Genomic DNA, 26,831 nt, shown 5'->3' on the forward strand with positions numbered 1-26,831 from the left:
TACAAATAGAGCGCAGAAAAGACAGGGGAGCACAAAGGAATGATAACAGCACCTCAACAACTTTTAACTTTAGCCTGTTGTCATGTTAATTCTTGTGAGCGTTAATTCAGATGTAAGTTTGGCGGTTGGCAGGCTGACAACTGCCTGAGAAGCGCAGGGAATGTGAGTGACCGGAGCGAAGCGGCAGGGCGCACCGCTGTCTCCCACCATCGCTGCTTTTTGTCAGCTGAGCTTTTGCATCCCGAGGCCCAGCAGATACCAAGGGCCTCATCCCAGAAGGTAAACCCCCTTCGTGCTGTCTGTCAGATAACTGTAACCCTGCGGTGTGTACTTTAATACGGATACTTTGTTGTGTACACATTAATAATGTCCAAGTTGGTAAATAATAATACTGTCTGTATCGGCTAGGATAGCTTCGTAGCTAAGAGTAGTTGGCTAATGTGGAGAGTCTGCGTCGATGGTTATTCACGGTCAAACCGGAAATGTAGCTAATTCGCCTTAAAAATAAAAGGTTGTTTGATGGACTTCTTATTTATTCCGCCTTTATAAAACGTCACTGTTGTGTCTATAGTAAGGGTTGTATCGATTTATTAATTAATTGAAAAGAAACAGTAGTATTTATTATATTAAGTAAATCATTTTGAAGCTAAAATAATTGGCGTGGGCACCTGTCTTTTATTTTGATAGTTACAGCCGGATGCACTTTTCGTCTCCTGGCCGACTTGACGTAACAGCTTGACACTTAGCTAGTGTTTGCTAAACTGTGATTGTTGTTGCAAACGTGTTTGCACAGCATCACTAGTCACTTAGCCCCATGCCTAACATAAATACATTAAACAATCTTTTTGCCGTTTGTGTGCAGCCCTCGGCAGTTTGTTTCAACCTAGCGCTTGTTGTCACTTGCTTGCGTACTTGATGTAAACAGAGTAAAAGTACCAGGTTGAAGGATACGCCTCCTCTGCTATTTCACTATCATGATTATTTGTGTATTTGTAGTAGAGTAGTTTTTTTTAACTGTTGTTGTTGCTGTCTCTTAATTATGTCGTTTGTTGATATATACGTGTATATAACATTTTTACAACTAATGCCATTCATTTCCAGTCATGCCTTAAAATAGCTTTTTTGTTTTTTTAAATAAGAAAACAAAACAAGGTACACTTGTTCAATGTAAGTGAGTACTCAAGTGAAACCAAAACAATCAACAGATCCTTATTTGAGAAGCTAAAAGATGGTTCTTAATTTCCTAAAGAAATTCAATATTGAAATAATCAATATATTGATTTGTTGCTATAAGGTTATATATGTCAGCCACAGCATTTCCTTTTAACATTTTGAATTGTCTTTAACTAGTTACTAGGCATATGCTGCGTTCACACCGGACCATACTACAATTAAAGTCAATTACAATTAAAGGTGGGGTAGGTAAGTTTGAGAAACCGGCTCGAGATACACTTTTTGTTATATTCCATGGAATGCTCTTAACATCCCGATAGCAATGAATATCTTAAGTGCTTTGACAAAAAATCCATAAAAAAATGTCATCTGTGGAAGCCGTAGTACTGTAAAAAGCACGACCAATCATTTGAGCCGGCCTGGCTAAAATAACTGGATGGCCTACCTGCCTGTCAGCCTTCCATCTGTGCACAAACTTATCTCGTGCCCTCATTGGTCATGTGCGCGTTCGTGTGTGTTGGAGGAGGGGCTCTGTAAGGAAGTGGCAGATTTTTTCCGGTTGTGTATTTTCAAATTCTAGCGATCTCGAGCTGGTTTCTCCAAAATTACCTACCCCACCTTTAAGGTCAGTGAACCCTTCATGCATTTTTATATTTAACATTATCTAAGAAATTGTTTTGCAATAAGTGGAACATACATTTATTTGTGGCATGTTTCTCAAACTTGGCACCTGTGCTCATTAATACAATTATCAGCTCATAGTCTTTATAAATGCGTAAATTGTACTCTGAGGGTTCCATGGTTGCTATGCTGGGTCTCCAGGTTCATGCTCTAATGCTGCGTTCACACCGGACGCGATGCGACTATTCGCTTCGCTCTAATCGCTCCTATCGCTTCGCTCTAAACGCTGGAGTTTCACCGCGGCTGCCAGCTGTGTTTACTCGCATCATTCAAACAAGACGCACTGGCTCGGGACAAGACGCGCTGGCTCGGGAGCTACAACTACAACAAATGAACATATTTTACCGTGATTAAATTGTAATACACGTTTCTAAATGATGCCGAAGTAACAACATACTGATACCGGTTAGTAACAACCATGAATTAAGGCTTTGACAAGTCTGCAGGCAAAACACCTTTTAAAATGCTTGTTTTCTGAATGAAGATCGGATCGACCAGGCTAAGCTAACGTTGTCTATGCTCATTCCACACTCATAACAACGGCCTACAGACATAAATAAAGCAGCGACTGTATTCACCATGACACAGACAGTCTGGTTTGTACTTGTTTAACTTTTGTCCAGTTTCTGAACAGATATGAGGAGCTGTGAGCTCTGTGTGCTAACTGCTAACAGCTAACGGCTGATGTTGTGTGGTTGAACGTCAGTGACGGCAGGCTGAGATCCTCACCGCTGATTGGCTTCCGCGAGAACGCGTCACGTGAATTTGACGCTCGAGTTGAAAAAATTGAACTCTCGCGTTTAACGCGGCACCGTTCAATCGCCTCAATCGTGTGATTCGCGCCGCGTCCACCGCTTCATGCGCGCCGTCGGAGCGAATTCGCGTCTGTCCACGTCTCTACATTGACTTTACATGTAATCGCGCCGCCCCCAAACAGCGCATCGCGTCCGGTGTGAACGCAGCATTAGTTCGAACCAAAACAAACTCTCTGACGGTCAGAAAAACAACAAAACGGAATATTTCCACTCGACAATTTCTCTGAAAAGAAACCATCAACCTGCCATTTTTCACTTCTGGACCTCTTTCTAAGCCCTACTATCACTCACTTGGAGACATTTTTCATGGCAGATGTGAGCATTTTTTCTGTTTTTAACCTATGTTGTTATCAATGTGTTTTGCCGTCAAGACTTTCAAACCCTCTCAGAATGCTAATGACTAATATTAATATTAAAGTAGTTATTAAAGGTCCCATGTCATGCTTTTCCGGTTATTACCCGTCCCCTTGTTTGTTATGAAGGTTTTTATGCATGTAAACGGTCTGCAAAGTCACAAACCCTCAAAGTACACCCTGTAGCGAGTAAAACTCTAACACCGAAAAGACCTGTCTATGCTGCCCCAGAACGCCTCGTTGGAGATTTCTCTTTTTCTTCCTGGGTACAGTGACGTGCCCATACCCAAATGGACCCAGCTGACCAACTCCCAGCCAGGCTGCGGGTGTGTGTGTGTTCGGGCTGGTTTCAAGCTGGGTTTCGCTGTGTCTCGCTGTCTCGCAGACGGCCACTGGGCTCATAGGGACGGGGGGCGGGGCAGGAGCTCCAACAAGCCGTTTAGGACAGAGAGTGAATACACATACTATACATACTATTTTCCAAACTCATATGAGAAACCAATGTGAGCTTGGAAAATCGCACAATATAAATCTATTCTAGTAGACCTCAACAATGGAATTATGATCAGTAGAAATGGCCATGACATGGGACCTTTAATTACTAATATAATTGAGGTTTTGCCAATATAATCAAATTGGACAGACAATAGACATATACCGTCCTTGTCACCTGAAAATATTAGCATACATACTAAGCTAATACAAATAATGCTTATATTGGCCTACATTGTAAAGCCTGAATTTTAACTTAACTAACATAAGTTAACTAAGTATGAATATTTTACACAAACATATCGTTACAAATATTAAATTGTCATCAAGCCCCAGATACTGTATAAGATACAGGTTTTATCATAAATTCAGCAGCTTTATTGAGACAATAGTTGGTGATGCGACTCCATAAGATCCATGACAGATCATGAACTTAACAAAGCCTAATCAAGTATGTACTTATATGTAGTTGGTTTTTTTCTCCAAGCCCAGTTTCGTGGTCCTGTTGCACCTCCGCAGCCCTGGTCTATAATTCACTTTGCCTTTACTGGGCCAACATAGCCCAAGAGTATTTTCCTGTGGTCTGTGTGTGTGTGTAAAGGGGAGTGCGCTCTCCCTGCGAGAGCCCCTTCACTTGAGCTTTTGTTTGATGGAAAATCTCATGCCTCAGAGAATCCACATGTCTCGCAGACAGCTGCTGAGCATCCTGTAGTGCACTGGCCTCCACATGGGTCTGGCTCGCATCGCTGCGCATCTGCTTTGATTGTTGTTACATAACTTGGCATTTTGTCCTCCGTGCTCCCTACCCTGCTTTCACCCCCCCTTTCCCTCAGAGGGAACCTTAGTATTTTTCTCTACTGATACCCACTGCCTTCCACAATGTGGTTGGCTTTAATTAATCCCATCTTTACCATGGTGCTGGTGTTTTGTAGTGTGGGATTTAACAATTAATTTAGTCTTTATTGATTTCTAATGGTGGAGTTTAGTGAGAGTCCCCTGTGATATCTGTCATTTGACACTTGGTTCTTAAACCGCAAGAGTTTTAATTTGTTTAGTTAGGTATTCACAATATGCTATTGCTATGTAAAAACAGTAATCATGTAAAATACTACACAAAGCTTAATAAAAAAAGTTTTTGTCCAAACAGCCAAATGTTTGGTTTTCCTACAAGAATAGTTCTCCTGAGGTACAGCTCATATGGTTTTGTCTTATTTTAAATGTTCTTTTGTTTCTTTTCCCATCTCTCTGCAGGACGTATTTCCTGTACACGGTCATAAACTGACTCCGACATGGGGGTGAAAACTTTCACCCACAGCTCCACCTCCCACAGCCAGGAGATGCTTGAGAAGCTCAATGCTCTACGCAACCAAGGTCACTTATGTGATGTCACCATTCGGGTCCAAGACAAGCTCTTCCTGGCCCACAAAGTGGTCCTCGTCTGCTGCAGTGAATTCTTCCGCTCAAAACTGGTGGGCCGGCCAGAGGAGGAGGACAAGTTTGTTTTGGATCTTCATCACGTGACCGTCAGTGGCTTCGCTCCTCTGTTGGAATATGCATACACGTCTACGCTCTCTATTAGCACAGAGAATATCATCGACGTCTTGGCAGCTGCGAGTTACATGCAGATGTTCGCTGTTGCAAGCACATGTTCGGAGTTCATGAAGTCTAGCATTCTGTGGACGGCGAGTAACAACAGCAACAATAACAACATTATGGCAGATAAACCGCACGAATCGGCACCGGAGAGCGCCTCATCGAACTGTGCGCTCACGCCACTGGACGGCAGCGTGTCGCCTGTTTCGTCCGACTGCAGCGTGATGGAGAGAAACGTTCCTATATGCCGCGAATCGCGACGGAAACGTAAAAGCTTTGTGACAATGGCATCGCCTGAGAGTCCGCTCAAATGCACTACGCAGATGGTCAACACCTCCCCTCAGATCCCCAACCCTTCCCTGTCATTCTCAGACAGCACTGCGCAGCCTGTGGAGTCCTCTCTGGCCTTCCCATGGACTTTCCCCTTCGGTATCGACCGCAGGTTCCACTCGGACAAATCAAAGCTCCCAGAGAGCCCTCGTTGTTTAGATCAGGGCACCGCGGAGACGTCAGGGGTGGTGGTTGGCCGGCGGCTCAGCGACTTCCTCACGTGTGAAAGCTCCAAGGTGGTGTCGTCACCAATGCCGGCAGAGGATGTAGATGTGAGGGTGAAAGTGGAGCGGCTCAGTGATGAAGAGGTCCAAGAAGCGTCTTCGCAGCCGGTCAGCGCCTCCCAGAGCTCGCTGAGTGACCAGCAGACGGTGCCAGGGAGTGAACAGGTCCAGGAGGAGCTCCTCATCAGTCCACAGTCTTCTTCTATAGGTAGGGCTGTCCTCCTTACCTGAAATATCCACAGCATTTTTTAAATTGACCTCCCTAATCGGCAGATTTGTCTTAGTTTGCCTAGCAGAATTAAACAAACTTTGGATTTGTCTTGTTCTCCTTTTTATATATTAGGAGTTTGTAGGGAAGTGTATGTTTAGGCCTCTCCAAAACCACAACAGACATTTTGTAATTTCAGCACTGTTTGTCTATATTTATGAGCTGTCATTTTTAGCATGTCCGACTAACTTAATACCAACCCTCCAAAGGGGTGTTATTATCTCATTTTGTGGGGCAACAGGAAAAATACCCATTCATGATTGACAGCCTTTATATTAAAGAGGCCCTATGATGTTTTTGGATTTGTTTCCTTTCCTTTAGTTTATATAGGTTTTGGTCCATGTAAATGATCTGCCAAAGCTAGAGTTTCTCTCATACACTCTCCCCCCCTTGTCTGAAACGCCTCTATTGGAATCTTTTGTTTACTTTCGTAACAAAGTGACATCACTAAGTAACACTCATGCATCTAATAGTGCTCCAACACATTGTATGTGATATGCTAAGGGAAGGGACATCTCTAAGCGGTTGACCAATCACAACAGAGCCAGCTAACCAATCAGAGCAGACTGGGCTCTGGTTTCAGACAGAGGGTGAAAAGAGGTGCTGCAGCACAGGCAGTATGAGAAAAACAAAGAGCTTTTTGAACATTAAAGCATGGAGACATGTCACAGTAAAGGCACAAGATACAAATATAAACCTGTATAAATAAAAATGTGCAGAATATGTCTTCTTTAAAATGTATAGTGAACAACAGGTTTGTTAGAAATATGTTAGAAATATGAAAATCTGTGTAAACAATGTTGCTTGTCCAAGTATGCTGTTATATAGCAAGCATCCAAACCATCCAAGGATTATGTTAGAAATAAATAACATTAATTGTATTTTTATAAATAATTCAGAGGATCACAAGTTCCTACCTGCAAACCAAGAACAATGCTGTTGCTTTATCTCCCTGTCCTGAGCATGCCTCATCAACTACTGTGTTTTATTTGTATTTATCTCAGGGGAAAGCTTTATTGCCCGGTGGCCCAAATGCTGTTTGATCAAACTTTTTTGCCCTACCATAAATGAAAAAGGAACTTGAAAGACTTGCATGTTTTTCCTAAACTGTTGAATAGCACAGTTAATTGGAAACTTAACTAACCCCATCCAACATGCTCTAGACCTTATCCTGTAGTCAGTAGAGCTGCTGCCATATGACTCACTCCTTTCTTCCTCTCTCCAGGGTCGATGGATGAGGGAGTGTCTGAAGGCTTGCCGTCGATGCAGGGCACCTCTAACCCTGGAGGACACGCAGAAGATGATGAAAGGTATCGTGATTTGTTCCAACTTGCAGCCAGGAAAGTCATAAGCAGTAAAGCATATATAGACGTAGAACTCACAACTGGAAGTCTGAGACACACCTGTTTGGATAATACATTTAAGTGGCATGTTGAAATGTCAAAGACGTGATGTAGTTTAATATAAAGAATGCTGGCTGCATATTGTAAAAGCCTCGAGCCACAAACATGGGTGATGCATTTAATGTGAAAGCTAACGTGGCATCAAACTGGAAATCTTTGAACGTCAAACAAAGCTGACTCATTATACTACCTTAACTATGGTGGTCTGACACTCCCGAAAGCCACAACAATACACGCAACATTGTGGCTGATTGTTCCCCCCCCGACAGGTGCACTAGGGACGCAGTTGCCTAGTATACTGCAGCTGGCCATATTTTATGGATATAATCTGTTTGTACATCTGGTTATCATTGCAGCTGGGCGGCTTGTTAGGCATTTACACCACAGCAACACTAATAGAGTGGTGCAGTGATGACATATTTGTATAGGCCGACCCAGAAGTTAGCATCAAAAGGGTTCCCTCGAAAACAAACATTGGTATTTTTTCATTAGATTTCGGATTACGCAGAAAATAAAATCTGTGGCAAAGACACATTTATGAGACATTTTGTTCAGCAGGATAATCCTCACATATTAACACCACTCTGATGTGGCAAGGGGACAGGAAGTGGTAAAATGCTAACTCATGTCTGGGTTTTAAGTCTTAATCCTGCACCACTCTATTAGTGTGGGTTAATAATGTGTTAACAGCTATCAGTTTAGTTTAGTTTAGTTTATTGGTTTATAGTGTCGTGGACAGTCCCCATTGATCAACTGTCAGAAACAAATCTGAATAAGCATCTTTATCTACTTTAAGTATATATAGATTCGTATACTTTTGTACACTTACTTAAAGGTAGGGTAGGTAAGAATGGAGAAACCAGCTCGAGTACGCTAGAATTTGAAAGTATGCAGCCGAAAAAAATCTGCCCCTTCCTTCAGACTTCCTTACAGAGCCCCTCCTCCAACACACACGAACGCGCACATGACCAATGAGGGCACGAGATAAGTTTGTGCACGAAATGGAAGGCTGACAGGCAGGTAGGCCATCCAGTTATTTTAGCCGGGCCGGATCAGATGATTGGTCGGGCTTTTTACAGTACTACGGCTTCCACAGATTAAATGTTTTTATGTATTTATTGTCAAAGCATTTAATGTATTCATTGCTATCGATGCTAAAAGCATTCCATGGAATATAACAAAAAGTGTTTCTGAAGTGAATTACCTACCCCACCTTTAAAGGGGACATATCATGCTCATTTTAAGGTTTATGATTATATTTTGGGTTTCTACTTGGACATGTTTAAAAACTTTAATGATGGAAAAAGAAAATGTTTTTTTCTCATAATGTCCTCCTGAATATAGCTGTATTCACCCTTTGTCCAAAACGCTATGTTTTGGTGCCTGTCTCTTTAAGACCACCTCCTGATTAAAACAAGTCTGATCTGATTGGCTTGTGAGAAATTAGGCACCTTTGCTAGATCTCAAACCCTGGGTGTAGAGACTCTGTTGAGTCATGCACTGATTCGCTAAGCTGAACAGCCAATCGGAGTGATTTATTTTGCCAACAGCCTCCGCGGCCGATTCACCATGTTGAATCAGCCGTTGGCTGTTGGCAAAATAAATCACGGCACGGAAGACACGACGGTGCGGGACACACCAATCTGAGTAGGGCGACAGGACGCTCATCGACGGCCAGACATCTATCGACGGCCGAAATCGGCTTGGTGTGTCAGGGCCTTTATGTTACATCGGGCGGGGTGGCACAGTGGGCTGTGCGTTTGATCATCAGATCAAGGGGGCGTTGGGGAACTCCAGTTCGAAACCCGCCTCCGCCGCCACTGCGTCAGGCCGTTGTGTCCTTGGGCAAGACACTTCACCCGAATTTGCTCCTGTGGGTATTGTCCACAGTACATGTATGATATCAATGTGTACTTGTAAAGCGCTTTGATGACTTCGAGGTGTGAAGATGGGCGGTGTGGCGCAGTGCGCTGTGCATTGATTATCAGATCAAGGGGGCGAAACCCGCCGCCGCTGCGTCTGTAAAGCCGTTGTGTTCTTGGGCAAGACACTTCACCTGAATTTGCTCCTGTGGGTATTGTCCACAGTACATGACCATTACATGTATGATATGTATGTGTAATGTGTATTTGTAAGGAGCGCTTTGAGAGTCATTGAAAAAGCGCTATAATAAATATAAGGATTATTATTATTATTATTATTATTATTATTATTATTAGGGTCTGAGACCATAGGTCGGCGAAGACCCTATTGAAATCGGTCGCGCAGCGACCGATAAACCTGCTAAAAACACCCAAAAACAGGGAAAACGACCGGCAAAAGCACAGAAAAGGTTCGGAAATAGTAACGGCAGATAGTCCGGGCGAGCCCAGTCACGTGGGCTTTGCCCACGTGAGTGCAACTCGCATAATTAATATCGTTACGATCAATTTAGTCGCTCGCGAAGCGAGCGATAACCATGCAAAACCCACTAAAAACAGGGAAAAATAGGGGTAAAAGCCCATTAAAAGTGGCCTAAATCATGACAGTAGGTAGCCCAACGGCCTACAGTGACGTGGGCGTAGCCCACGTCACTGTAAACGAGCACATTATTGATATTGGTCCGATTATTATTAGGGTCTGAGACCATAGGTCGGCGAAGACCCTATTGAAATCGGTCGCGCAGCGACCGATAAACCTGCTAAAAACACCCAAAAACAGGGAAAACGACCGACAAAAGCACAGAAAAGGTTCGGAAATAGTGACGGCAGATAGTCCGCGCGAGCCCACTCACGTGGGCGAAGCCCACGTGAGTGCAACTCGCATAATTAATATCGTTACGATCAATTTAGTCGCTCGCGAAGCGAGCGACAACCATGCAAAACCCACTAAAAACAGGGGAAAAGACGGGTAAAAGCCCATTAAAAGTGGCCTAAATCATGACAGTAGGTAGCCCAACGGCCTACAGTGACGTGGGCGTAGCCCACGTCACTGTTAAACTAGCACATTATTGATATTGGTCCGATTATTTATTATTATTATGATTATTATTTTAATACATTGAGCGCACTTTTGAGCCCCGCCACATATGTGAAAACTCAACAAATTTTGCACACGCGTCAGAAGTGCGCAAAATTGCGATGTGTAATTGGTCCCGGAACTTAACGTCAAAAATTGCGTAGGCCACGCCCACTTCCGTTTTTAACGTTAACTCCCCCTACTTTAACTTTCACGTAACCGAACGAAACTCGCTAAGCCTATCTAAGGTGCGGAGACAAACAAAAAAGCCTCTTGGAGGGGTATAAAATAACGTACAGGAAGTCGGCCATTTTGAATTTGGCGTCGAAAAAGGCGTCAAAAAACGCCATTTATCGCGTTTTTCGTCCTCCGCGCAAAATCTATCTTCTCCCAGGGACTTTATCCGTACGACTCGAAATTCGTCGGGTAGCATCTCGAGACATGGGCAATTAAAAGTTATCACGGAAGTTTTTTTCTTTCGCACGGCGCAGCCGTTATTTGGCGCCAAAGTTCGCGTTCGCTCGATGCTAGGCCCATCAAACGCCATGGCCATGGAATACGATGATGTCATAACACCAACTGACATGCTCACAACGCCACCAAACTTCACAATGTTGTCTTAAGTCAATGGAAAATGATCCAAACTGCACCAGACTTCAGATGACAGTTAATGGTCCGGCCCTCAACAGCACTATGCCAATTATGGGATGTCATCATATGCCGTTTCCATGGCAACGCATCCTTCGCCATAAAACACGGTGTCGCTGTAACCCCAATGGACACGGTCCCATCGTCCCCCAATCTTCACTTTTATATCACTGGTCCATGACTCAACAGCTCTACGTGAAATCTGAGATCTCACCGTATGCCGTTTCCATGACAACGCATTCCTCGCCGTAAAACACGATGTTGTCTTAATTCAATGGAAAAGGTTCCAAACTGCACAACACTTCAGATGACAGTTAATGGTCCGGTCTTCAACAGCTCTACCTGAAATTTGAGATCTCACCGTATGCCGTTTCCATGGCAACGCATTCCTCGCCATAAAACACGGTGTCGCTGTAAATCCAATGGACACGGTCCCATCGTCCCCCAATCTTCACTTTTATATTACTGGTCCATGACTCAACAGCTCTACGTGAAATCTGAGATCTCACCGTATGCCGTTTCCATGGCAACGCATCACTCGCCATAAAACACGGTGTCGCTGTAAATCCAATGGACACGGTCCCATCGTCCCCCAATCTTCACTTTCATATCACTGGTCCATGACTCAACAGCTCTACGTGAAATCTGAGATCTCACCGTATGCCGTTTCCATGGCAACGCATCCCACGCCGTAAAACACGATGTTGTCTTAATTCAATGGAAAAGGTTCAAAACGGCACCAGACTTCAGATGACAGTTAATGGTCCGGCCCTCAACAGCTCTACGCGAAATCTGAGATCTCACCGTATGCCGTTTCCATGGCAACCCATTCCTCGCCATAAAACACGGTGTCGCTGTAAATCCAATGGACACGGTCCCATCGTCCCCCAATCTTCACTTTCATATCACTGGTCCATGACTCAACAGCTCTACGTGAAATCTGAGATCTCACCGTATGCCGTTTCCATGGCAACGCATCCTTCGCCATAAAACACGGTGTTGCTGTAAATCCAATGGACACGGTCCGATCGTCCCCCAATCTTCACTTTTATATCACCGGTCCATGCCTCAACAGCTCTACGCCAATTATGGGATGTCACCATATGCCGTTGCCATGGCAACGCATCCCTCACCAAAAAACACAATGTTGTCTTAACTCAATGGAAAAGGTTCCAAACTGCACCAGACTTCAGATGACAGTTAATGGTCCGGCCCTCAACAGCTCGAGACACCTACACACACACCTCGACGTGCGGACAACAGCCTGCGGAGCGTCGAAGACCCGCTCAACGCTGCTTGCAGCTTTAATTATTATTATTATTATTATTATTATTATTAGGGATGTCCCGATCACCTTTTTTTGCTCCCGATCCGATTCCGATCATTTGATTTTGACAATCTGCCGATACCGATTTTTCCCGATCCGATCTTTATGCAATGCATTAAGAGAAAAAAAAGGTAACAGATAACGGCTGGTCATCCAACGCGATGAATTCAGCTATCTTGGCTGTTATTTTTTTGGCCTTTTCACTGTTCTGGGGCAGTTTCTCTTTCCTTTAAAAGTCTCTGAAAGTGTCGGTTGTTTCAGTGCCGTTACCTGAGTGGCCGCTGTGTACTCGTCGTGTTGTTGTTGGTGTTTGTTTCTCAGGTGGCGTATTAGATTGGTCGTGTTGAACGTAGCTCTGTTCTTTCCACCACCCGGAACCTTCGCCTTGCAAACATTGCATCTGCCTTCGCTTTCAATTTTATAATACTTCCAAACTCCTGACATTTTCTCTGTCCCGACTCCCGAGGCACCAGCTGAACGTAGCCTCTTGTTAGCTTACTGCTACTATTAGACACTGCGCCCACTCTGTTGCCAGATTTGAGAGAAATAAGCAACCAGGTCTATGAAAACAAGCTCAAAAGAAGCAACACATACATGATGTTGTGTAATTTTCAACCAAAACTAAGGCCTCAGGATGACTTTAAGACGTGAACATGGTCATTTTTGTTTTGTAACATTAAATTAAAAAAAAGATTTTATAAAAAAAAAAATTCCCGATCCCCGATTTTTTTCTCCCGATTCCGATCTTTTAAAAATCACGTGATCGGCTCCGATCCCCGATCACGTGATCGGATCGGGACATCTCTAATTATTATTATAATAGGAAGAAACCCATGTTTTTGGATCAAAGCATTCAACAAAACATTTGTTTTACAGTTGGTGGGTTGGTAGGAATCCTAGAAACCCAAATGTATGTTTACAAATACTGAAAAAGTGAGTTTTCATAATATGTCCCCTTTAAGTAACACTTTAAATGCAGGATTTATACTTGTAACAGAGTAGTTATACACTGTTGTACTGCTACTTCTACTTAAGAAAGTAGAAATGTTCTACTGAATAGTAGGGATGCTCCGATCGATCGGTGCTCTCTATAAAGGCCGATCAGGAGAGCCGATCGCATGATGTAAAATACATGACACTTTTCTCTGTGCGCGGCAAAACAAGCTCGCCAAAATGGCTTCACCGGTCTGGCAGTATTTTAAGGTGTCCGAAAAAGACAATAAAATGGCGGTATGCAACGTGTGTGTGAAGCAGAAATCCTGCAGCTCCACCCGCTGTGACGGACCGGTGAGCGGAGCAAAACACACACTAAGAGTTAGACCTAACACACTTTTATCTACCTCTGGAACAAGCTAAACTAGTTATACATATGTTTATTCTTCACTGTCGGGTCACTCATTACTGGATCAGTGAGCTGCATGAGATACTGACAGGCTGTCAGGAGAGAGAGAGAGAGGGAGAGAGGAAAAGTAAAACTTGAATAATGTAATTCATTTGAATGTAATATTTATGTTGGTTGTTGTTTGTGGAAGCGCATCATGTATTGAAAAATTAATCTGAACTTTTCGATCCATTACGATTATAAACTGAAGCAATATAAAAATGAGCCCCATTAACTGAGTTTTAAACACCACTTTAAAGGAAAGATCCCCATAGCCCGCACCCACCCGATCGGATCGGCGATTGGTATCGGCCGATACTGATTCCGGCGATCGGCCGCAAAAATTCCCGATCGGAGCATCCCTACTGAATAGCACTTTGATGTTTCCTCTCCTTGTGTTTCAGGTTAGAGGGTATTCAGTATCCGTACCACCTTTACATCAGCCCCTCTGCCAGGTCAGGCACCAACGGCCCCGACAGGCCCTTCCAATGTCCCACCTGCGGCGTCAGATTCACACGCATCCAAAACCTGAAGCAGCATATGCTCATACACTCAGGTATGAGATGGGGTAAAAGAAAACTTCAAAAGTATTGATTTTGGGCAACTTAGTATTCATCCACCGATTTCACATGTAATTGTCTTACAACACTGTTTGACATGTAATCTCTCGGGAAAATACACATGTTATTTCGATAAATTGATTATAAAAACAGCAACCCCAGCAATCATTTTATGTTTTGGTAATTATTTGATGTACCAATGACACTGCAAATGAATGTTTGTCGAAAAAAACTAAACTAAATGGCTAAATAACCCTTTGTCAGCTTTCAACAGATCCTAAATTGCTAGATGAAGAATAGAAAATAAACGATTGGTTTATTTCCAAAAACATTTATTTAAAATAATGTAATGCTTTCTGTTGATATGTTTATGTGATGATTGTGCCATGTGCTCGATAATGTACTGATTTTGAGTTCAAACGTCTTCATATGAGGGATTTTTAGGGGAAAATAATAATAATTCAATAATGAATCACAAAGCATGTCATGATTTAAATAAAAAAGATGTGTGAATAACACATGGTATAAAGAAGACGCAGACCTGAATCTGAAATCAGTTGGAATCCATCCCTTCACATTAACAGCACTTAAACATTTGTTAACTATATCAAAGTAAAAGACATTGATTTGTGGACTATTGATTTGAAATTATTGTGTGAAAGAAAAACCTCCCAAGCCCACATCACAAGCATAGCAAAACAAAAAAAGGATCTATGTATCTGCAAACTTTTCAAGATGTAGTGTAAGAGTTCTACGGTGGAGGGATAAAATATCACTGAAGTACTCATTCTTCCCAGTTACTCTGGGGGTGGTTTTTATTCGGAAAACAGTTAAGGCGGACTTTGTGGTACCATGTCATTCACCCTCGTCTTAACCTCACCCACACACAGATACCAAGACATGTGACGCGTATGCACAGAACAGCTGAACTCTGTTGTTTTCTTCTCCCCCCCCCAGGCATTAAGCCTTTCCAGTGTGACCGCTGTGGGAAAAAGTTCACACGGGCCTACTCCCTAAAGATGCATCGGCTGAAGCACGAAGGTAAACGCTGTTTCCGGTGCCAGATATGTAGCGCCACATTCACGTCCTTCGGTGAATATAAGCACCACATGAGGGTCTCCCGACACATAATCCGCAAGCCGCGGATTTACGAGTGCAAAACGTGTGGGGCCATGTTCACCAACTCTGGCAATTTAATTGTACACCTGAGGAGTCTGAACCATGAGGCATCTGAACTAGCAAACTACTTCCAGAGCAGGTGAGGAGTCCGGGGGCGCTGACCCTCATCATTTACTCAGATCTCACCTGGATCAAAAAGTTACTCAAGTTTAGACTCATACCTTAGGTCCGTTTGATCGTTTTCCCTCTATGACTTTTGTTGTGTAGAATTGTTTCCGACATGATTGCACTTGATTTTGATGCTCAGATCAAGAGTACCTGAAGTACTTGATGGTATTCATTGAAAATGTAACTTATTTTGAGAAATACATTTACATTTCGGGAAAATTATACATTTGTATCCCAACAATTGGATTTTGGAGACAAACTTTCATTTCAATGAGCTGTTAGAGCATTTGCCGTTTGGGAATACATGTCAGGTGACCTTTGGAGACTACAAAAAGTGATTGAACCTGGCCAGGAAGCTGTTATAAACCCAGAAAACGTCTTTGCAGATTAAACAAACAAGGTAAACAATGTTGAGAAGTGAGCTTTAAAGGTAAAAAAATATGGATTTTGTGACCTCTGCCAAGAAAGTCTTTTTCCCATTTCCAGTCCGTACGCTTTACGCTAAGCTACATACATGAGAGTGCTATCAGTCTCCTTTTTTAACTCTCAAATAGAAAGTGAATAAGGCCATTTCCCAAAAATATTGAACTATTCCTTTGATTTAATACAGAGATGGCAAACACCTGAAGTTACACTTGGCTCTGTTTACTGACAAATGCGATGTAAAGGAGTAATTATCAAGTAGACAATAATAAGAAAATTACTTTTTGCAATACATTGATCAACGGCCAATATAAGAACCCAACTGCGCAGTGATCTTAAAAACCTCACATAACTTCAGTTTATTTTGAATCCCTAATTTTAAAGTCATACTCTTCAGTCATAAATTAAAGTCAAATCTAAGATTTGTTTCTTAATACAGATCAGGTGAGAAGACTTTTGTACTGAATTGTAGAGTTGGACAGTTTTGTTTTAGGAATCTCTGGGCGGCCCAGAAATCCTGGGGTCATCACTTATAACATAGCCCTCCCCTAGGACTATATAAAGAGCAGTATTTATAGCATCAGTGGTTCCACCGCTCAATCATGAGTTACACTCACTTAAAGCAGTCTAACGTTTGCTAGCTAGCAGTGATGTATGGGCCATCTGTCATACTGTGAGAAATCGCCGTGGGCCACCGTATTAGTTGGCCAATGGACCGTCTAAAAAAGTGGTTATAAGGAAATGTCGTTAATATTGTGTTAATTTGTAATCAACCCTGACCCGCGATTGTGCATTTCTTTTAGGGCTGTCAGTATAAAATACTGCTTATTTTTTCACAGTTTTGCAACCTAATTTTACACTTGGCAATTTCTGTATCATTATAATGTGCCTGGGTGGTTTAATAACATAATTTTCAGCAGTGTGACAAACCTAAAACACATGTTTATTTTTTACCAGGGCTTTAATGAAATAGAGTGGGTTGTTTGTTTTTATCAGCAGCTCAGCCTGGCTCATGAAAGTCAGAACACAGTGTCTTTATAAAGTGGAAGAGTGTTTTTATTTCCCAGACTTTTCCACTTCTTAATCAACTCAAGCCCTCACAGGTCGGCAGGACTCAAACGGCCATTGACTCCTCAAGAGTTTTATTGTAGAAGGTCCTCGCTGAGATCATAACAGTGTGGAAAATTCTCTGGCATTACAGTCAGACTCCTAACTCCCATCCTCAGTCTGCACATAAAAAGATATGTTAACTCCTCTGATTTGAAGAGCAGTTTGTCAGATTCAGCTGTCGCTTTGTGAGGACAGTTCGACTCCACCTTAACTATTAATACTGGATACTGAGCTCTGATTCCTACTGTTCTTGATGGAAGCCGTACATGTTAGGAACTCCAATGGATGTGATGAAATCATTTCCGCGTCAGAAAACACAACAATTGAGATAGCAGGAAAAAACTTTTTTTTTAAACCAGTTTCCTATCTGACTACAGGATTAGTTTCTTAGCCGCCATAAATCAGCTGTGTAAAATGACAGTAATTTAGTTTAAATGTTTGCCCTAAAATCGAGTTGCAAAGGGAAAAATCCAGCAGATACAATGTATGGGTATTGGTTACAGCAGTAGCCTCCACAGACCAGGATATATTGCACCCACAAGACACTTTGTGTTCTTCAGTTTGAATCATTGACTCTTGTCTTAAGCTAACTTTCTACATTTCCGTTCCTTCATGCATACATCCTTGCGTAAAGAAAACTACATTTTTGGGTGGCTGTTGAAAGGCATTCTGGGAAATGTACTAAATCACTTACTGAGATAGGAGTAAATGAAACCGAATGAAATAAAAACTAAAACAGTACTACTTCACTAAACTGACACAAAAGCAGAAGTGCAACTTGTACATTAACACATGCCCATCACTTATTTATTAAAACCCACATTTCCTCCTCCTTGGTTTTTGTGACCTGTAGTCCAAATCCCAACGATATATTATTCCAGCAAATTGTCACATTTAAAAAAAGAAAAGGTCTTGACTTATTAATACATGGACTATTTGCTCCGTCATTATTGACTTATTAACTGAAATGTATTAATTTAGTTGAAACCCCTTGAGAGGGTCCTATTATGAAATGAGTCCTTGAAGACTTTGAACTTCTATTCATAAATGCTGAATGTTAAGCTGTTTGAAAGCTAATTTCTCAAAATCTAAAAATGATTAAATCAGTCTTGTGCATTGTTCTCATCCTAAAGCTGCACTCACATGATGATGATAATAATAATAATAATAATAGTAATAATAATAATAATAATAATAGTAATAATAAGTTTATGTATTATTTATAGCACATTTCACAGAAATAGAATTCACAAAGTGCTTCACAAGTAAGAACAAAAGTTCAAATGTAAGACCACAGAAACATGAATACAACGACCACAGGAGGCATAAGGTCAACATAAGGTCAACATAAAAACAAAACACAGACCACGTGGAGTCCTGAAAGGAACAAACATAATAACAGAACATATCACACACATTTCAAGTAGAGACAAAAGCCAATGTAAAAAGATAGGTCTTCAGTAGTAAAACGATGATACAAAGTAAAACGATCTTTCACTGACGTTGCCGTTGTGATTCTATGGAGAAAGCGGTGCCGCCTGGCTTGGTAGAAGTACTAACCTCAGCGTTGCGTACTCGGTTCAAAAGTTTAAATTATTTCCAATTCGACCTTGTTTATGGCTGACGCTTCGACACGCAACCAATCAGATGACAGCTGTAGCAAGCTAGCAGGGGAGGTTACCATAGAAATGAAACATAATTGGCTCTTTTCACTGGAAGGCTCTGTGCCCAACTTTGCGTTGAGGGAAGAGCAAATGGCGTATCATGTGAATGCAGCTTAAGGCACATATCTTTGTGAAATGCTAGCTAATGTACCATAATTTAAATTGTCAAAATGTACAGATTTAACAAATATATTGTTTTTATAAATGTAGCAAATGAAAAGCCATTGAACTCTTCTCGTTCTTTTGGTGTCTGCAGTGATTTCCTCGTGCCCGACTACCTGAGCCAGGTCCAGGAGGAAGAGGAGGCTCTGGGAGTCCATTATGAGCTAGAGGAGTCGGACCATCAGCCCGTGTACCCGGGAAGCACCTCCTCCATCGCAGCCCCCTCCTCCTCCGCCTCAGTGCAGATGCCCGTCATCTCCCAGGTCTCCTCCTCTACGCAGAATTGCGAGAGTTCCTCCGGCTTCTTTTCACCCGAGCCCCTGGACCCCCTGGTAGCCCCATCCTCCCTGAAGATGGACGCCGACGAGACGGGCGCCATGACAGAGGAGACCAAGATGGACAGCAGTGGAGGAGGCAGTTCCCCTGAGGTGTTTGAAGGAGAGCAGCATGCCCAGGCCAAGGAGCTGGCTTCCATTACCATCGAGTGATTCTAGCCTCCTGCTTGCCCACCATGTCTTACTCTGCAGTCATGTCATATGGGAATATCTGTGCCACGGCGGCTCAAAGGGAGAACTCGGACATGTTGAAACCTCATCATGTGAGGCCTTCAGGTCCCCCCGATGGAAGTTTTCCGGAGACTTCAGTTGCCTTGATGATGTTTTTTTCCACAGATGCACTTATTTGACTTTATGTTTTACACCAAATCCAGCAAATTAAATGATTATTTTCTTTGTTTTAATTATTTCCCCCGAGCTTGAATGCAGCAATTTCCTCTTTGGTGACATGAGATATCTTTGGATAAAAAAATCGGCCCATCACCAAATCTCAAGTATTTTTTGAGTCGAAGCAGTATTTTTTAAGAGTCATTTTGTAGGAGGGTTGTTTTATTTCCCATATGACGTGAATGCAGCACTAGCTAAAGTCGTTTCTGTCTTAGCCAATTAGAGGTCTGTTGAATCCAAGCCTTTTTGGAAAGTGCCTGAGAGATCCATTTTAACAAAGCAACGTGTAGAGGAAGAAGGAGAGGTCTTGAATTTGCCAACAGTGACAAATCAAGTCTTTGCAAACTGAGCTAAATATAATAAAAAAACATTGTAATTCATTTTAGTGACAACGCTAGTTTGTATGGGCAGAGACTGTGTTATTCCTTCAGTGCCGTCGCTATAGGCAAACTGTTTAAGCTCAATATTATGTATATTGCAATAGCTTGTACTGTAGTTTACTATTTGAATGCTGTGTTTGAATGTTGGGTGTCGTGAAATATGATATGTCAGGTGTGTGTGTGTGTGCATTTACTTTTATCTATAAGAACACAGTACTTTTCTTTTCTTTTTTTTTATCTAAGATTATATTGACAGAGTATTCCCTTAGCACGTGTGCAGTATATCATTTCTGACCTATCATAAGTTATTTTTGTATTATTATTATTATTATTGAATACTGTTGTTTAATCAAACCTTGCATCTCCAAAAACAAAAAAAAAGCTAAAAGTTTCTTTTTTTATATAAATCTAACCAAATAAATCAATAGAAGACTAACATTTGGAGTAACAAGGTTTCACAATAACAATGTTCTATTCCCCAAAAGGCTTATGGTAATGTAGCATTTTATCTTATTTGAACTTAGGCCTGCTTGTCAAATGCAGTTTTGTTTTTTTCAGTTTCAAGCCCGTTTTTGTTCTAAATATTGATATCTCACATATCTGGTCGATATACCAACAGGTACACTGCAGATATTTTATGATAGTACATGTTATGATGTTTCACTTAGGTACAACATGTTTTTTTTTCTTTTCCTTTTGAATCATTGTGTGACTTGTTTTTATTGGAATAACCACCAGCATTCTGTTATTGTTTTGTACCTAGGTTGCCACAAAGGGAAAAACTACATTAAAGAAATTCCCTGACTAAAAATAAAATCTATGTGTGCAGCCAGGGAGCAGGAAGTGATGCTATCTGTGATGGCCAGTTTACAGTCAGAACAGATTACAAGTTGTTGGTATGTGATCATATTGCTTTAAAAGCAATGCAAGTGATTGAATGCAAATACTGTGAGTTATATCATTATAAATGATAAATATATTGTGTATCCTTCACCTTAAACTGATAGCACAGTTTGGCAGTTGACTTTACTAATTTCAACTTTTTATTTTATTTTTGTTTGGTCAAACTTCAAACTCCTGTTATCTGTGTCGTGCCAACATGGTTGTAATTGTCTACTTGGACATTGTTGTGCCTGTATTTTGAGGAGATAATGATACCCGTGGTTATAATCCACGAGTTGAATGCTACTGACTGACTGGGTCATTTATTTTCCGTCGCCCCCTGAAAGTAGTACAAACAGCCGACATTGAGAATTATCACAGCAGGATGTAAGACCTCCTAACACAGGGTTGATTGTAAAATGTAAAGATGATTATTGCTGTGATGATGGAATCAATATAACCCTGTCCTGATCATTCAAGTCGCTGAGAGCTGTCTTAATAAGAGCTTGCGCCACCCTATCAGTCAAAACGTTGTGCCATTTGCCCTTTTTATCTGGGTATAAATCACGTTTCTTTCCTACAGGACCAAATGTTCTCGATCTCATTGGGGATTTGCCATGGCAATCAGTAATTGCACATATTAAAAGAGAGATAATCATTGTAAGTGGTCCATGCTATTAGCAAAAAGGGGTCCTGCTGTTTTTGCCCCTTAAAACACTGTATGATGTTGTGCATTTAAGAGGCTAGCCTTAGTAAATGGACCTATTAACTCTAGTTGCACAATATCAACATTTAAAAAGAAAAAAAGTTTTCTATTCTCCATTTGTACGTCATGCTTTTCATCTGTTGTATTCAAAGTGTCTGTATTCAAACGACTTTTTTATAATGAAATGCTGCTGTGTGTTGAAACGCAAAAGTGCCCAAAATATTTTCGTGAACCGATGGTGTGCAATAAATGGACAGGTGTCGTTTTAAAATATATATATATATATATATATAGATATAGATATATATATATATATATATAGATAAAAAAGAATGTATTTTGTTTCAAATCAAATGTGACTGAAGGAGTATCAAATAGGCGAGGACCCCTTTTGATCTGTGAAACTTGGAACAAAGCTTTGACATCAAACAGCTCCTTTCTGTTTGTTTTTAAAGTCGCATGTTCATATCGTTCTGTGAAGTGGAGAGCATGTTTTCAGTTCTGTCAAGGCCTTATTTCGAGATGACTCTTCATCCAGCGTAGCTTTGATATGTTGTTCAGCATGCCCTCTTCTTTTGATCCCTTTTCATGTGCAATGTTTTAAGATATCTCGATTATATACAGGACATGCCTTGTCAATGTACACTTGATGTTGTATACGTTTTCCAGTCCTTATTTAAAAATAGGAAAATATAAGAAAAAAAAATATGGTAGCTCTTCATAATGGCATATATTTTTGGTGACTTTTGTATTATGGTTGCTGTTTCATGGCATCTTTAGATAATCTTGTTAAATGTGAATAGAACAGCTTAGTTTGGGAGTACAGGGGGCCTTTTCACTTTGTGACCGTCTGCAGTGTGTATATAAATAAATATACAGTATATACACTCATACTATGTTGCATATTCTTTATACTGTTAGGCTACTTGATTACAACCTGCTTTGAGACAGATGTTGTATTTTGTGTCTTTGATACTGTATTTAAACTGTACAAAAACATCCCGGATAGTAATGCAACGTGCACATTGTTTAGGGAGAAGCAACGTTCGTGGTGTTGAGTGTTTTAACTGGATCATATTCCACAGTTGGCTGTTCAAATCTGACAAGACCACTCTGTATTTTAGAGTTTATGGTGTTCTTAATCTTTGCTAGCGTTCTGGCTTTGCAGTCCTGTTATTAAAAAGAGTCGTTTTTGTAAAAGTATAAAATGTAAATAAAAAAAAACTATGTTTAAAACTTGTCTGAAGATGTTTTTTGGCACTTTCTTTAATTGTTTATTATCTTCGTTATTACGTTACTTTACAAACACTACATCATCAAAAAGCAAAGGCTGTGTTTTTAACTACACATTTCACTAGCCTCTACTTGGTAAAGTAGCTTAATACTTATTTTTATTTATTTACTTATAATATATTTAACACAGATCTACTGGGCTCTTTTAACCCTCACTGATACCATATCGGTGTAGTACCGGCATAATCCCTGTTGCCAGATTTTATACCAGACTTAAGTGTGATATGTTACACTTCTGCATTGAAAATGACTAGACTTTTGTAATATATTTAGTTAAAATGTGTTATTCTACTATTGAAAATAAATAATCAGTCAACGGTCAACTACTAAAAAGTTGTTAATAAATATTTTGTAAGACAGTGTTGAGCAAACCTTTTTTTGTTCGTGTGCTTATATCTCCCCACATGTTTCCATTAATGTTTAAACCAAGAGAAATCTGTGTTTTTAATAAAAGGTAAAGGCCGCTTCATTTGGACGCATTTAATAGCCAGTTCTCCTTTAGCATTCGTTAGCAATATCATATCTGCCAGAAAATCATAAATATACTTTTTATCCAGTTTCAAGCCACATTTTGCAATACACTCTTTACATTTTAAGAATTTGTAACTCTATTTTAAAGGTCCCATCATATGCTTTTCTGGTTATTACCCGTCCCCTTGTGTGTTATGTAGCTTTTTCTGCATGTAAACGGTCTGCAAAGTCACAAACCCTCAAAGTACACCCTCGTTGGAGATTTTAATTTTTCCATTTGTTTCTTCCGGGGCAGGTTGATGTCACTAAGTCCAAATGGACCAATTGGACCAATCCACGGAGCTACACACACACACACACACACACACACACACACACACACACACACACACACACACACACACACACACACACACACACACACACACACACACACACACACACACACACACACACACTCAGCCTTATCTTTTCTCAGCCGCGGAGCTCCGCACACGCGCACACACACACACAAACTTATCTTTTCTCAGCGGCGGAGCTCCGCGCACACACACACACACTCACTCAGCCTCATCTTTTCTCAGCGGCGGAGCTCCGCGCACACACACACACACTCAGCCTCATCTTTTCTCAGCGGCGGAGCTCCGCACACACACACACACACACACACACACACACACACACACACACACACACACACTCACACACTCACTCACTCAGCCTTATCTTTTCTCAGCCGCGGAGCTCAGGCTGTGAGTGTGTGTGTGTGCTCAGGCTGAGCTCCGCAGTGTCTCGCAGACCCCGCGCAGCAACCAGGAAACGACACCTCACACTCTCCGCTCCTCGAGCCTCAAAGGGCGGAGCAGCGAGCCCCGCAACGTCCCGCCAACACGGCACCCAGACCCCACGCAGCATTCTCATCTGTTTGTCATTACTGGTGTCATTTTCTGGTTGCTAACAAATGCCATTGTAACACATAAACACTGATGTTCAGCTGTAACAGTGGTTGACTAATCAGAACAGAGTGGGTGAGCTGACCAATCAGAGCACAGTGGGCTCATAAGGAGGGGGGGGGGGCAGGAGCTCCAACAAGGCGTGTAGGACAGAGAGTGAATACACATACCTTACAGAGATGCTGTATGAGAAAACCAATGTGATTTTGGAACATTGAACAATGTAAATTTATTCTAGTAGACCTCAACAATGGAATTATGATCAGTAGAAATGGCCATGACATGGGACCTTTAACAAGATAAAATACATTTCAGTCATCAAGTTATCAGATAAACAATCTAAGCAAAAGTTAGCAGCAGCCGAACCGCGTCGGAGTCACTGATTATTAACGTAATTCGGCTTCATTTATTCCAAATTCCAAATGTTTACCACTCTGTTGTTTTGGAGAGGAGGAAATCTCTGTGGAGAATGTATCTCCCTACGTACAGATCTTAAAGATCTCCTATTATGCTATTTTTAGGCATATATTATGGGTATCAGATAGATAAAAATGTATAAAAAACATATCTATGATGTGTTTTGCTCAAAATACCAAACAGATCAAGCATTTTAGACATCCCTCATATCCCTCTGTTTCAGCCCTGTTAGAGAATGGCTGATCTCTGCTGGCCCCGCCCCCTTTTGAGCACCAGGCACACTGAGTTCTGTGACGAGCTGTCTGCTCTGCTCAGATACAGCTAAATGCTGCTGTGATTAAACGCCATATCATCTTCCAAACCACTCCAAGGATTATTTCTGAAACAGTATGGAGCTCAAACGCTTTCTCTCTTGCGGGTTTACCACAAGGTGAGTTCCTTTTTTAATTTCCTGCTTTTTTACACATACTCTCTCCAGTATAGCTTAGCTCTGAGTGTTAGCGATGCTTGCTAATGAAAACAAAGACCATATTACGTCCAAAACACGTCGCGCATTGTTTCTGATAGCAACGTTTCTGATAGTGCTGTGGGTCCACATTTCTGATAAAACGTCATATCGGACGCAAATCTGGATCAGCTCTGTTGTACCCCCTTTTTAAGAGATTTGGGTACGGAGGAAAAGAGAGAGGGTTTTATTTTCCAATAAATGTGAGTTCCCTGGCACACCGGAGACACATATGTATGTATAAAAGACATCAAAAAGTGCAATTTGCATGATAGGACACCTTTAAGATATCATAGAAACAAGCTGAGCAAACTTTAGAGGCAAGCTGCCTTGCACCCCCTCCGGGAAATGTGTCCAGCCCGTGGATAATTCGGCTCCCGGTAAAAATCTAATGAACGATGAATGAAGAAATCTTAACCAACACAAGCTGAGAGCCATTTTGTCAAGTCAACAACTCCTATAATCCAATGTGTTGGGGAATAATTTGCCCTGCATGTCCTCCTTCGCCCTCTGACGCAGCTGACCAACCTTGAGCAGCCTTTTGGCGCATTTCCACTACACGGCCTCGCTCGGCCTCGCTTGGTATGGCTAGGCCTCGTTAGGCCTTGTTAGGACTGGCTCACTTTATGGCGCATTTCCATTACAGTTTAGGAACTAACTACTACTATCTATAGCAGGCATCCTCAAAGTCCGGACTCCGGTCCGGATCCGGACCGAACCACAACTGTCTCTGGACTCTGAGCAAATTATACTTTTCATATGTATTATCTGTATTATCTGTGTTATCTGTGAGACATCGCAACGAGTCAACATTCTCCGCTATGTCCGCTGCATACAGCGCTCTGCATGTCAGACTGTTGCACTGTCTGTGTGTGTCTGTCAACGCTTTGGTCCAATCACATTCAGCATCCCGTCAGCGTTTTTTCCCCCCACCAACAGTCTGCGAATCAGAGGCACAGTAGGGCGGGTCTGTCTGAGTCAGAGCAAGAGTTAACAGCTCATCCAGTTGCATCTGTACTGTTGCTAGTAGCCTAGTTTCACCTACCGGGGTGGCAGCTTTGTTTTGAAAGAAAAGTTGTGGCTCATCTGACATTTATGAGAGAAAGTCTCTAATGTCCGAGTGCAAGTGAATGCACCACAAGATGCACGTCTTGTAACCCCTCCCCCGTCCCTGGCGCGAGCCTGGAAATATGATTGGCGGCGATTTCATTTCAACGGGACGGCGCAAAACGAGAAGCATTCGGACCCAAGTACTGAAGGAATGAGGTATTTGCGGTCTACAATGACAGAGCATTGAATCAAAACGCACTAAAGCTGTGGATCTTAATACGTTTGTGAGGCGTTTTGCTGAACAAAATGGTAATCGCCACATTCAGCTGTAATAGACATGTCAACTTGATGCTCTGCTCACGGATGAGCATACAAAACTGTTAAGATGATGACCTTACGTGTGTAAATATATTTTTTTCTTTGTGGGGGTCTGCCCCCAAAAAACTGTTTTAAGTCCTGAGAAAGTCAAATAAGACAATGTGTAAAACTACACTGCCCAGCCAAAAAAAAGTAACCACTGTAGTGATCACTAATTAACTAGGTTACATAATTCACTCATGG

At 41.6% G+C, this 26,831-nt stretch overlaps 1 protein-coding gene across 2 annotated transcripts; it reads left to right on the top strand.

Moving 5' to 3' along the window:
* On the top strand, window positions 1–22,821 carry zbtb44 (zinc finger and BTB domain containing 44). Of its 2 annotated transcripts, none has more exons than XM_034113113.1 (6): window positions 1–279; window positions 4,766–5,869; window positions 7,155–7,239; window positions 14,090–14,241; window positions 15,203–15,503; window positions 18,986–22,821. In XM_034113113.1, the coding sequence occupies exons 2-6, from the start codon at window positions 4,804–4,806 to the stop codon at window positions 19,377–19,379; spliced, it is 1,998 nt and encodes a 665-aa protein (XP_033969004.1). In that variant the 5' UTR covers window positions 1–279; window positions 4,766–4,803; the 3' UTR covers window positions 19,380–22,821. The 2 variants fall into 2 exon arrangements, with proteins under 2 accessions (XP_033969004.1, XP_033969005.1); XM_034113114.1 differs by having other exon boundaries at window positions 15,203–15,286; window positions 18,986–19,216.
* Window positions 22,822–26,831: the final 4,010 nt, after the last annotated feature.

This window comes from Trematomus bernacchii, unplaced genomic scaffold (genome assembly GCF_902827165.1).
Source record: "Trematomus bernacchii unplaced genomic scaffold, fTreBer1.1, whole genome shotgun sequence".
NCBI classification, from domain to species: Eukaryota; Metazoa; Chordata; class Actinopteri; order Perciformes; family Nototheniidae; genus Trematomus; species Trematomus bernacchii.

Coding starts and splice junctions, on each gene's coding strand:
- zbtb44 (XM_034113113.1), top strand. CDS start 4,804: ATGGGGGTGAAAACTTTCACCCACAGCTCCACCTCCCACAGCCAGGAG. Junction 5,870..7,154: donor TCCACAGTCTTCTTCTATAG/GTAGGGCTGTCC, acceptor TCCTCTCTCCAG/GGTCGATGGATGAGGGAGTG. Junction 15,504..18,985: donor GCAAACTACTTCCAGAGCAG/GTGAGGAGTCCG, acceptor TGGTGTCTGCAG/TGATTTCCTCGTGCCCGACT.